Raw genomic sequence first — 12,504 nt, 5'->3', positions numbered from 1 at the left:
CTTTTGAATACCCCCAAGAAGAAACTTCTGGAAGTTTTTTCCACTGTGCTTGATGAGAATTTTCTGATTGACTTGAGAAAAATAATAAATCCAGATGTAGTACTGGAAAATGACCACCAGATGGCGGTGCTGCCCCATGAGAGGAGAGGCCAACCCTGGCGCGCTCCCGAGAACACTGAGTATCGCTGCAAGGACTGATCCTGTGACCCGGAGGGTCAGGTAAATAGGAAGGGGAGGAGGGTCTGGAGTTCTGCACAAAGGTTAAAGTCGGCATTTCCTCATCCTCACATACTCGGAATCAATGATTAGTCTGTGATAAACAGCACAGTAATATCTCCTCACAGTGCCAGAGGTCTCTCTCTTCTCTACCCCACCTCTGGACCAAGCGCTGGAACAGGACAGAAAAGACATATAGAAAGTCTCCTTCCCTTTGCAAAAGGAAATTGGGTGAGCAGAGACGCAAAAGCTTGGACTCTAGGCTTCAGAGCATTGCTCCCTAATCTGAGGATGTGGGTACTGTGTGGAAGGAAGGCCCTTAGGAACAGGGGCAGAGGAGGATGGATGGAGAGGAGAAAGAGTTGGAGGAGCCGGGCGTGCGCTGTGAAGAAATGCCTTACTTGGACAGTTCGAGCTGGAGCTTTCCAGGACTTCATCTTCTGTAAGAGAAAAATTAAACCTTGGCTTTCCCGTGTTTTCCGTAGGTCCCAGGAGCTGACAGGACGGACCCCTCAGAGGCTTAATTATTTTAGGGCTGTCCAGAGTTTTTCTAACTCTCCCATCCCTGGCTCTCACCTGGGGTCCAGAGCCACCTGCTAGTTCTAGTTCTCGCCACCCCTTCCCTAGGACCCCTGCAGCTGCCCTCCCGCAACCTGGCCCCAGCTACCTAGAGGTCACCCTGCCACCGGCTTCCTTTCCCTGATGTAACGGATGGGTTTGAAGCCACAACGGAGGGCTCTGGTCCCACCCTGACTTTCTCCCGGCATTCTCCCCTCACTCACGAGCCCAGACGCTGCTGTCTAAGAACAGTAGCAGGAACAGCAGTAGCAGCGGCGGCCGCACCGCAGGCCTCCGTGGGCCCATGGCTGATGGACGGGTGGGGTGGTACCCTGGCTTTGGCCTGGCCACGGCCTAGCCCCGCTGCTGTTTCCGCTGGCTCTTTCGAGGTGGCACCCAGACAGGTACTCGAATCACCGCAGGCACTGCTGGGAATGCCCGGCCACCTGAAAAGCGCTCCCTTTATAGGAGGCCCCAGCTTAGGGAGAATTGCCAAAGGTCCAAAGGGCATGGCCCGGGCCTGTTTGCTTTTCCACACAAGCTAATATCTGGGTGGCTAAGACCGAGTCTGATGGGTTCAGCCACCACCACCTGAGACTTTTCTCAGGGGGTCTCAGCAGTGGATGGTGGTCTTACTGTCCTCTAAGCCTGCTCTGACTGTCATCAGGAAACAAATAGCCATAGGGACAATGGACCCTGCTCCTTCTCTGACTAAGGAGCCATTTAAAAAAACTGTTCTTAATGTCTTGGTGGAGGTTCCTTCCTGAGTTCTCTCCCATTTTGGTGGACTGTTGGGCCGAATAGACAGCCCAGTCCTGACTAATTTAACCAGTTGAGGTGGCTGTGGGGAGGGAAGAGAAAGAGGGGTCAACCTGGGAAGTCTGGTGAGTCCAAGTCTCCCATCAATCTTAGTGACGAGGGGCTCCTAAAAGAGACCAGCCCCAGGGTCCACTGTGGGCAGTGCCAGTCATGAAAGGTGGGACTGTGACGGCCTGGAAAGCTGAATGTCTGAGCTGGGCTGTGTCCTCACAGCACCCCCAATCTTGCTGGGGTACTATACCTCATAAAGAAGCTGCTGCAGGTAAAACAAATTAAGGTAGGATGGAGAGAGTGTTAATCCCGGTGGGTGTTTGGAGACAGAAGGGCATTTGGGAAGGAATAGTTCAAGTGATGGTCTAGGGACAATGGGGGTGTAACCAAACGGACTGGGGTCCTGGAAATACAGTTGTAAAAGTCAGGATCTATCACCACGGTCTGTCGTGTGTGTGTGTGTGTGTGTGTGTGTGTGTGTGTGTGTGTGTGTAGACTCAAGGGTACACATGTGTAGATGTGTATGCTCCTGTGTGTACATGCATACAGAGGCCATGGGTCAACCTATAGTGTTTTTCTAAACCAATCTTTGCCCTAACTTTTGAGGCAGGGTCTCTCACTGAACTGGGAACTCACTGACTAGTTTGACCAGCTGGCCAACAAGCTTCAAGGACACCACCTTTGACTTAGCTCTGGGGTTATAGGCGTATGCTGTCACCTCGAACTTTCTTCGTGGGTGCTGAACTCTGTTTGCAGGGCAAGCCCTCTATGTCCAGAACCCACAGGGTATCAGTTGTGCTTGGTTTATGATAGAACCAGAGTGACATGTGTCTTATGATATTGTTCAGGTGTTCTGATGAGTCAGGCAGATGAATTTAGATTCTAGAATCCAGGGCATCCGTTAGGAACCGATAACCAAGTGTACACAGCCTCTGGTTTCCTCAAAAAAGACTCCATAGAATCTCCTCATTCTTTGCATTTGACCCTTCAAACCTGTCTCCATTTAGATGTTGTCTGTAACCACAAACTCCCCATGGGTGGCTAAACTTCCTTTAGTAATTTGTTACTTTGGGCTAGGCACATCCATATGGTTAAAGGTGGCTCTTTCAGAAGTCTCTCCGCAAGGCTAGCCAAGACCAACAGTACAGAAGGACTAGGAAAGTTATTATTGCTCTGAAACCCCATTTCTCTGAGCATAGGACTAGCACTGTTAGTGTTCGAGGAGAGGGCTCTGCTTCGGCCATACATGCTTGCTCCAAAGAGAATGGGCAAGAATACTTCTAGGCAGAGAAATAAGCAGATGGGTACAGATGAAGCCTGTGCGCTGTTGCCAACATCAATGGAGGATGTAATTTCTATGAATTGGGTGTCAGGGATGGATCTTATAACCTGCACACAGAGCAGATGCTGAGATATTTGGATGTCCAGAATCATTCTGCAGGAGGAAGTCCGAGTCTCTGAAATACTGAGTTCAGCTTTTCTTCTCTTTTCTTGATGGCCTTTGGAAAGTGTCCCCTGGGCTGGGGCTTAGCTTGTGCTCTTATCTGCGGACAGGGTCCAGTGCACAGGCCCCACACAGCAAATGCCACAGTGCTGAGCTGACAGAGGACACTCAGAAATGCTGAAAGGGCCACAAGTCGATCTTTCTTAAATTACAAAATCTGCCTAGATGGTTGACTAAAAGCCACCTGGAAGTGTTTGTGACCACCCTGTGACCTTCATCCATCTTCCTTAAGCAGATATCATCTCAGCTTATTGCAAAGAACCACCTAGAAGTTTCAAAGGCCATGTGCAGAGAGACTTCAACTAGAACGAAGAGTCAGGGGATGCTGGAGCATAAGCAACTCATCGAGCAGAGACAATCCTGGTCCCCCCAGAGGCCAGTGGCTCTGAAGGTAATCCCTGGAGTGTTTGGCTCAGGAGGAGTTGGGGTTGGAGTCTAGCTGGTTTCACCAGAGGGTTTGTAAGTGACACCAGCCTCCTAGAACTCTGTGAGGTCACTGAATTAATAATATTTACTTCCTAGGAATTTTGCTGAAAATCCAGGAAAATGATGGGAAACACAAGCCGTCTAGCAAGATGTCTGGTAAAGAAAAAGCCTTTGATAAAGGATGATGGTGACCACTCTTCGTGTGTACATTACAGTCGACGTGTGTTTGCTGGGTACCTGTCTGAGTGCAGCAGCCATGCGTAGGAAGAGGGGTTAACAGAACACAGGCGGCAAATCAAGGCCAAGGGAAAGGAGCGTGTGGGCAGGGCATCTGTGAGGAATGGTGACCATGACTAATCCTCCATTGGGCATTTCACATTTCTGCGTGCTTAAAACTGCTGCCCGGTCCAAAGAGGATGGAGGCCCTCTTCGAGGAAGCTGGTTCAGGAACTGCCATTGCTGTGACGCACAGACTGATCTCAGCTAGTCACTGGGACTTATCAGCTCCTGGATGCAAAGTCCTGTTGCTTGGACAGTCAATCGAGCAATCATAGGGCTCTGGGGTTTCTATTAGAAAGTCATGTGACCAATGGAATTTTAAGAAACCAGACTCTGTTAAATAGCCCCATCTGAATCCCTGGGAGCAGACTCTTCATTCTGTCTTTTTGTGGGTGACCAGAGGATCCTGACCAAACTCAGGGAACCATGGAAGCTTTTAAGGTCCCCGTCAGCCTACTACGCTGAGCTCAGTGAGGGATGGAGTGCTGGGGTAGCAGCTCAGACATAATTTGCTGAATATAATAAATGAATCTATGCCATTTAGTTATGCCCCATTGCTTCCAGGGAATTTATGTACAGTGACCATGATGCTAAGGAAACGTTTTCAGTGATATAAAACGAAGAAATACATTTTTATATAAATTATTCCCAGTCAGCCTGTTACAAGAGCAACAGCAAAACTCCCGTGGTAAATAGGGACCGGTATCGACAGTGATTAATTAGGCTATCTCTTTTCTGCCTGTGACAGCATTATAATTGCAAATGATGCCCAGCAGCTAGGAAGTAAATTCCAAGAATTATAGAGATTGTAGATGGAACCATGCCCAGCAATTCAAAACATATGCATAACAAAGCACGCCGAACACACACATACACACAAAACACAGACAAAAACGTGCATACATAGATACATAGACACACACACACATGCACACACACAGATGCAGCTGGTGAATGTCTCCCGTGGGAAGACTCTAAGGTGGGTCAGTGTCCGCTGAATGGAGTCACCACAGGTGAATGATTCTTAATCTCCCACGAGGAAGCAAAAACAAACATTTTTCTTCTGTCTTTCTGCTAGCCAAGAGATAAGGTCAGAATGCCAAGTGGCAGGTTTTACTGGGGAGAAGGGTCAGAGGGCAGAGGTATTCAGTGAGGAGAGAGCTCCCTGGGGAGGAGTTATCTCTCCCTTTACCTCAGGTCATTCCCTCCACCCTGGAGACCATCCCAGGTAGATCTCATGGCTTCCAGTCCTCATTTCCTGTCAGTTAGTCTCAGTATGGAACAGGAATCACAAAGGATCTTCACACATATGTGATAAATAGGGACAAAAATTAATTGTATTTTAGTTCGTAATGCTCTTCACTTTTTCACTTGTTCACATATTATCTTGCTATCCAGAGCAATAAGCTTGGCAGGCAGGGGCCACAGTGCACACATTGCATGTCATTTTCTTTGCCTCCTAAGCACAAGGGCTTCACGCCAGGTGAGGCAGAGCATGGTGGTTGCTTGTCCCACAGCCCTTGGCAGAGGGGTGCTTTTTCTGTACGCCTTCGGGATTACTCTTCAGCACGGCTAAGTGAGGTTTATATTTGGATTTTGGATGTGCTGTATGTGAAGCTATGAGAGAAGAAGGAGCTAAGAGCATGGATCCTGTGACAACCTTTGAGCCTGATGTCAGTCTCCTCCCGTGATGGAAGGACAGATTCAGATGATCTCCCAGGCTTATTCTAGCTCTGACTGTTGCGACTCTGTGGAAACTTTGGGATTAAGAAATAAATACATAGATCACCTTGTTTTCAAACTTTGTGATGGTTCGAAGCTCAGGCTGAGGATTCAGGATTCCTGTTCAGGCTGGGTTTCTGAGAGGCTCTCTAGTTCTTCCAAGACTGTGCTTATGCTGCCTACAAAGTAGAGGGTAGCAGATTCCTGAGTGAGGAGAAGACATGCTCCCCCAAGGACATCCACCATAACCTCTGCAGTTTCTTATTCAAGCTTGGGTGTAGGTTTCATCCTTGCCTTGACCTCATTCACCTTGGTGTTGTCAATTGATTTTTATTAATCTTTTAAAAATATTTGTGTGTGTGTGTGTGCGTGCGCGTGCATGTGCACGTGCATGTGCACGTGCATGGGTGTGTGCCAATGACCGTGTGGAGGACAGAGAACAATCTTGAGAGATGGTCCTTGCCTCCTTTCTGGTTTGAGGCAGGGCTCTTATTGTTGGATGCTGTGTCACGTATTCTGGGCTAGCTGACCAATGAGCTTCTGAGGGATTCTTTGGTTTCTATCTCCCACACTGCTCTAAGAGTGCTGGGATTACACACGTGTACCACCGTGTCCAGCTTATTCCACAAATTCTGGAAATCTTACCTTCTGATCACCTACCTGGCTCAACCTTCATTTTAATTCTTTAAAAAACACATGACTTTATATTCTCATAAGACCAGGGCCAGAAAGGAAGTGCACTCAGAAGAGTGAGCCCTGTGCTGGAGACACAAGTAAGCCTGACCCGTATGACCTCAGAGTCTCAGGCAGGATTCAGGGATCCTTCTCAACACTGACCTCTGAGAGCTTACAGGTGAGGAGAAGGTCAAGATCCTGAGTGTAGGACAAATGTACGCTGTGGCATCAATGCAGTTGGACTGCAGAGGCCCAGTGTGGTCCACAGGTCTAGAAGGGATGAAACTGAGCAGAGTCTTGGATGCCGGGCAGGGTTTGGGTCCTTGGGTGAACGGTGCTACTGAGGACAGCAGCAAGTTAGGATTACATTTGAAGGGACTGACGATCTGGGATGTATTCCCTCCCCCCAACTGGAGCCCTTGGAGAAGTTGGGGCGAGTGTGACCTGGGATCTGTGGGGAGCACCACAAGCCAGGCTTGGGTCAGGGCCAGGGCTGCCAGGCTAATTGAAGTCATTGCTTTAATTGCAGGCGACTACAACTGCACACAATACACTGAACACTAAGCATGGCAGGGCATGTCTGGGATTGCACAAAAAGCCACGAGCTCTGGGCTGGAGGCTCCTTGTCAAGAGCTGGAAGGAGATGGAGATGTAGGAACAGGAATTAAGAGTCCCAGAGGCGGAGGTGATTTTAGACATCCCCCTGAGACTAATTATCTTATTTTAGAATAGAGAAGCTGAGATCTGGACATTTTGCTGTTGTTGTAATGCTATACATGGTTTTAAAAAGATGTTTCACAACAGCAACGGAACTGGGTTTACCTCGTTTACAATGTAGAATGTTCATTCTGGGGTAATTGCTCTATATTGACTTCATAAAACTGCTTAGAGATTGCTATAAAAAGATGACTCTTTAATTAGGATCGGTATAGTTACTTATAATTTATTGCTTAATGAAAGTGAAAAAATGTAATATACTTTCTGTGGGTCTGAATTTAGAACGAGTATTACTCTGTGGTTCATAACATAGAAACATAAAGGCTAGGGGTCTTAAAGGACTGGAGGTTCTTGAGTATCTCTTTAAAATATGCATGCTTATCCATCTGTAAATACAGCATTAGTAGGCTGCCTAACTGATGGGATTTGAGGAGATAAAGTAACTCTCTAGTCAGCTGGCATTCAAGAGTCTGTTAAAGGAGAAGCACCACAGCGTTTCCATGTATGACTTGGTGGATCCCCTCTATCCTTCCCTCTCTACATAAGTGTGTGTGTGTCTGTATGAGTGTGTTGTGCATACGCACATACATGTGTGTGTCTGTGGCTTGTGTGCATCCATTCATGTGTATATGTGTGTGTTCCTGAAGAGGCCAGAAGAGGTTATTGGATCTCCTGGAGATGGATTTTACAGGCAGTTGTGAGATGTCAGGTGTGGGTAGAAGGAACTGAACTAGGGACTTCTGGAAAACCAGCGAGCACTCTTAATTGTGGAGCCATTTCTTCAGCCACAAGATAAATGTTTTCAAGTATTAAATGAATAACCATTTTTAACATGATTATTGGCAATTTTATATCTCCTCTGGAGAAATATCTATTCAAATCCTTATTATTGCTATTAATATTATCATATTATTAACATTATATATTGTATAATTAATATAATTACATAATTATACAACTTATTATTATTATTATTATTATTATTATTTTGGTCTCATTATGATTCCCCAACTTGAAATTATTTTGCCTCAGCCTCTTGGGTTTTGACATATTTGATTGGTTGCTTCAACATCTTACTGTTAAATTCTAAGACCTTTCTTTCTCTCTCTCTCCGAGTCTATTGGCAGATTCAGGGTTTGTGAATATTTTCTCTCAGTCTGAGTTGTCTTTTTCCTTGTTTTGCAGTCCACACATTTTAAATTTTAAGGAAGTCTACTTTATTCTTCACAGCTGCTGCTTATCCTTTTGGTTTCATCTCTGAGGAGCCATTGTCTAAAACTGGGTCAGGAAATCTGCCCCTCTCTTCTGTCCTGGTCAGTTTATAGTTTTAGGCTCATCACAAGGGTCTATAGTTAATTTTGAATCAATTTTATATAGAGGTTTCCTTCTCAGCGCAGCCCTTAGAAATTTCTAGGTTCTATGAGCTGCCAAGAGGCTTTGGGTTGCTTCCTTTGCCTCCTTGCTCATAGGGCGTGATCCAGTCCCTAAGAGGATGACATCAGCCCCGCTGCTAAATGAGTAGGACACCTGATTCTCAGGCTCTGCCCTGCCCTGGTGAGTCCCAGAGTAGTGGGAACCGACTGACTTTGCCGCTTAGCCCTGCCTAGATAGACCTGACTCTGCCCTGCCTAGATAGACCTGAGACCCAGTGTTTTCAGAAGGAACCAAGATGCCTTCTAGGTATCTGAAACTGAACCACAAGCTCCACTGGAATCCTCAAAGCCCCGAGAACAACTTTTTCTATCTTTTTCTTAGAAAGTACTTGTGGTTAGAGAAATAAGGCACACAAAACCGATCAACACCTTTTATGGGAAGCGTTAGTAACAAATGGATAAGGCAAAGTGACATCCAGCACCTTGAGATGGTTACCTTTCGGCCAAGGGATGAATAAATCTTGGAGTGGGGATGAGGAGTGAGGGTAGGAAACAAGCAAACCAGGAAAAGGAGGCAGTCCGTCACAGGGGGACTATGGGGCTTAAGCAGTGGGCAACTTATTTCTCCACCCCTGGGCATCAGCAGAAAATACTCCAGCACTATAAATACATTAAAAGCCTATTATTTGCTAGTGCCCCAAATATATGATGGTTTCTTTTTGTAAGAAATCTCATTTACTTATGTTTTTACTGAATTCTAATTACTTTCAAAACAGTGGGTTTTCTTATGCAATATCTACCACTCCCCTCCGTTTCCCTCAGTCCCTCCTCTTAGTGTTTCCCTCCCCCAATGATCCTCTCGATGTTCTTATGTATGTTGTGTATTTAAATCTAGATTGTGTGTATGAGAGAAAATACCCAATATTTTGTGTTTCCTTTCCCTCATTTCCTTCTCTTGTTTTTCCTCCCCTCACTCCATAGTTCCCTCTTCTACTTCTTATGTAGACATCTAAGTAAATATGCATTTGTCTGGATTCTTCATGTGAGAGAAAAATGTGGCTTTTTTTTCTGAGTCTTGCTTATTTCATGCAACACACTAAGCCTGGTTCCATCCATTTTTCTGGAAATGACATTTTTTTAATTACTCCTTTAATCATTTCACTTTTCTTTATGGATGAACAAAATCCCATTGTTCATACTTTCTTGTTCTGTTTATTTGTTGATGGACACCAATGATCTCATTTAATAATCCAATGAAAAAATCGTAAGATAGATATTGTTAACCATTATTCTTAAAAGTGAGAAAGCCAAGGCAAAATACCCTATAAGAAATCAGACTCCACTGTGCTCATTTACAAGTATAGGCACCTAGAAAAGCTAATAATAAATATATATTCATATCAAATGAACAAGAGTAGTGTCTCATTGCCGTGGCGGACCTCTTCATCAGGAAATGAGCTCTTGCCTTATTGTGGTACTGTCTGCACAAATTTCACAATACTTGTTTGCTTTGGTGCCATTGATCTCTTTAATCCTAACAACTGTGGATTTATACTACAAACTGTAGGTGAGGTATCTGGGGCTGCCTGCTTTTAAAAGATACTTCAGGACCACCTGACATGTAGATAGACAGGCTGGAACTCAGACTCAGGGGTTCTGACTTTGTGTCATGAAGTTCAAACTTGCCATCTTGGATCTTAGTGAGAAGGTGAGGAGAGCCAAGATTCTGTATGGCATCTGTGGGGAAAACAATAGGGGGATTCTGAGTCTTAACTGATTCCCAGGAAGGGCACTCAGGGAGAGAATGTGAAAACGCCCTGGCAAACTACAGCTGACAAAGGCCAGAGGACTTAAAGGCGTTTCCTAGGGTATGCATTTGCTAAGATTCAACTTTCAGAAGAAATCACTCGGGGGAGACGCATGAACAAGTAACAGCTGTGTTTGCCTTAATGCATTCATAACGTAAATGCTGTTTATCATGATGCTTCTTTTCTGAAAGCCTTCCTGGGTTTCTTTTCCCAAGCAGGTAAACAGAAAAGCCAATGAGGAAGCTCAGCAGCCTTACAACATCCAAGCGGCACAGTGATGTGATTCATGAAGTGGGAATTAGTCTCTGTCTGGATGGAGCTCAGTGTCCAAGCAGCAAGGGTACAGCGTCCAAAAGAACATAGAGATTGAAATCAGTTGCTCCTCTACTGTTTCATGCCATCAGACTTGTCCAAATTAAGTGCCCGGGTTGGACTTAGGCTTTGCCTCAAGGGCTAGCAAGAGACAAAGTACTGCCAGCCCCTCCCCATGGACTCCAGTTTAGAGGCCTGACCTGGTCCAGATAAGAAGACACATACCTCATTTTATCCTGACTCAGTCTTAGGGTTTTTCTGGGTGTGGTGCAGTGTCTCACACCCAGGCTCACCTCACTGCTGACCTGTCTCCATCATTTGCAGGGACCAGTAGCTGCTACTCTCGGGGTCCTGACGCTCTCTCCTGCTGTCCTTCTAGAGGGAGTGAAATCCTTCCCCTGTGGATGTCCCTCCCCCAGACCCCAGCCCTGCACCCTCATCCTCATCTCTTCTGTCTGTCTTTTCTTCAGGGCATTTGCTCTCCTGCCCCAGATGCCAAAGCTCATCTCTAAAACCTACTACTCTCTTTATGAAAGTGTCTGCCCTGTTCTCACCCCACCAGCCCAGTGCGTTTCTCATCTCTAGCACTCAGTGCCCCAAGGTCTTTGACTGATTTATTTTGAGTTGTTTTATGGGTTGTGAGGCTAGCACATGCAGAATGCCCCTAGATGACTCTTCACACAGCCTGGGCTTTAGTCAGCTTGAGCTGTTGTACGAATGGCCTACAGACTGGGAGGTTCAGACAATGGAATATTTGTGTTCCCCTAGGCTCTGGATTCTGGACAAGATGACGGTGCTGGCATGTTTGGTTTCTTCCGAGTCTTTTCACCCTGACTTGAAGATGGCATCTTCTTCCTAGATGGTGCATGCCTGTGCCCTGATTGCCTCCTTCTAGGGATGCTGGGCCTTTAGGGCCCATCCCAGTGACCTCAGAGCTTTTTAGTGCTGCTGGGCGTTAGGGCTTGCACACCTGCCTTTGTCCACTTGGGGTTTGGCTTAAACAATTCATTTTCTAAATTCTGGAGACTGGCAGCATGAGAGTGGGATGCAAGTTCTCTTCCATGCTTGTAGATGCCACCTTCTCGGTGTCTTTTTACATAGCAGAGACTAAGGGGGGCGAGACCACTCTGATACCTCCTCATAAAAGAGCATTTACTCCATCATAAGGGTCCTGTACTTATGCTGTAACTTAGACGTAACTATTTCCCAAAGGCACACCTCTACATCACTCTGTCAGGGAGACTTTGTTGTACACAGAGGACACAGCTGGATTCACAATATCCTGGAAACAGACTTTACAGCTCCTTAGAGAGGGAAATGGCATTGACCGACACCTACTGTGTCTCCCAAGAATGGCTTTAGAAGACCACTCAAGGACCTTGCCAGTCTCCTAGGTGACCAGGGACTATGTTCTGAATGATGTGATCGCTTCCCAAGTGTGGCCTCCCCCATGTCCAAGTGCTCCCAGAGATGAGCTTCAGCTGTGGCAAATGTTATATGGAGAGACACTGTCGGAGAACACCGCTGTGGCATATTGCTGGTCAGCATGACTCCTCCACTCTGGGTCATATTCCTTCTCCAGGGAGGACAAACCCAGAAAACAACCGCTCAGAACAAAGATAGCTTGTTCACAGCTGCAAAACAAGCCAGGGAGAAGCCCGATAACGCTTGTTGACTTTGCCCCGTAGAAGGATCAAACAGAAACTTCCTAGAGAGCTGTGGGCTCTCCTGCGTCTTCAAATTAGCAGTCTCTTACTTAGCTCAAGAGACAGCACAAGTACAATGGCGCGCATCTGAAGATGCCATAACGGGGTCGATTATTTTGTAGACTGACAAAAAGAAATAATAAAAAGGACAGCACAACCTCCAACTTTGCTCTAATCAGGGAGGGAGGATGAATGTGTCAGTGCTGTGAACAGTTTGGCTGGCAAATAAGAGACATGAAAGTATCACTTTGCCGTAAAAGAACAGACCCAAAACTATGAGATTAGAAAAGGTTCATTTACATGCAATGGCAGGCTTCTTCAAAGAGGTGGTAGAGGAAACATTTTTGGCTCTTTCTATGTGATATCTTTAAAGGGACTCTGAGGACCTCAGCCAGCCT

General features: G+C 46.1%; 1 protein-coding gene and 1 long non-coding RNA gene across 3 annotated transcripts in view; one reads left to right on the top strand and one right to left on the bottom strand.

The window, feature by feature from the left end:
• Apob (apolipoprotein B) overlaps positions 1–1,212 on the bottom strand; it is a 37,691-nt gene extending 36,479 nt beyond the window's left edge. The window contains exons 1-2 of the mRNA XM_038318370.2: positions 999–1,212; positions 618–656 (exon numbers count right to left, since the gene is read on the bottom strand). Coding sequence (XP_038174298.1) covers positions 618–656; positions 999–1,080 — 121 coding nt within the window. The 5' untranslated portion in view covers positions 1,081–1,212. The remainder of the gene's footprint in view (positions 1–617; positions 657–998) is intronic.
• A 142-nt stretch (positions 1,213–1,354) lies between these two features.
• Positions 1,355–5,587, top strand: LOC119806587. 2 transcript variants are annotated; one of them, XR_005284233.1, is made up of 3 exons: positions 1,355–1,855; positions 3,324–3,479; positions 3,611–5,587. It is a non-coding gene; the product is annotated as an uncharacterized LOC119806587 (long non-coding RNA). The 2 variants fall into 2 exon arrangements; XR_005284232.1 differs by having other exon boundaries at positions 1,355–1,870.
• Positions 5,588–12,504: the final 6,917 nt, after the last annotated feature.

Source organism: Arvicola amphibius, chromosome 2, assembly GCF_903992535.2.
Source record: "Arvicola amphibius chromosome 2, mArvAmp1.2, whole genome shotgun sequence".
Taxonomy (NCBI): domain Eukaryota; kingdom Metazoa; phylum Chordata; class Mammalia; order Rodentia; family Cricetidae; genus Arvicola; species Arvicola amphibius.
Note: the sequence above shows the minus strand (reverse complement) of the source record. Positions and strands in the feature narration are given on the sequence as shown.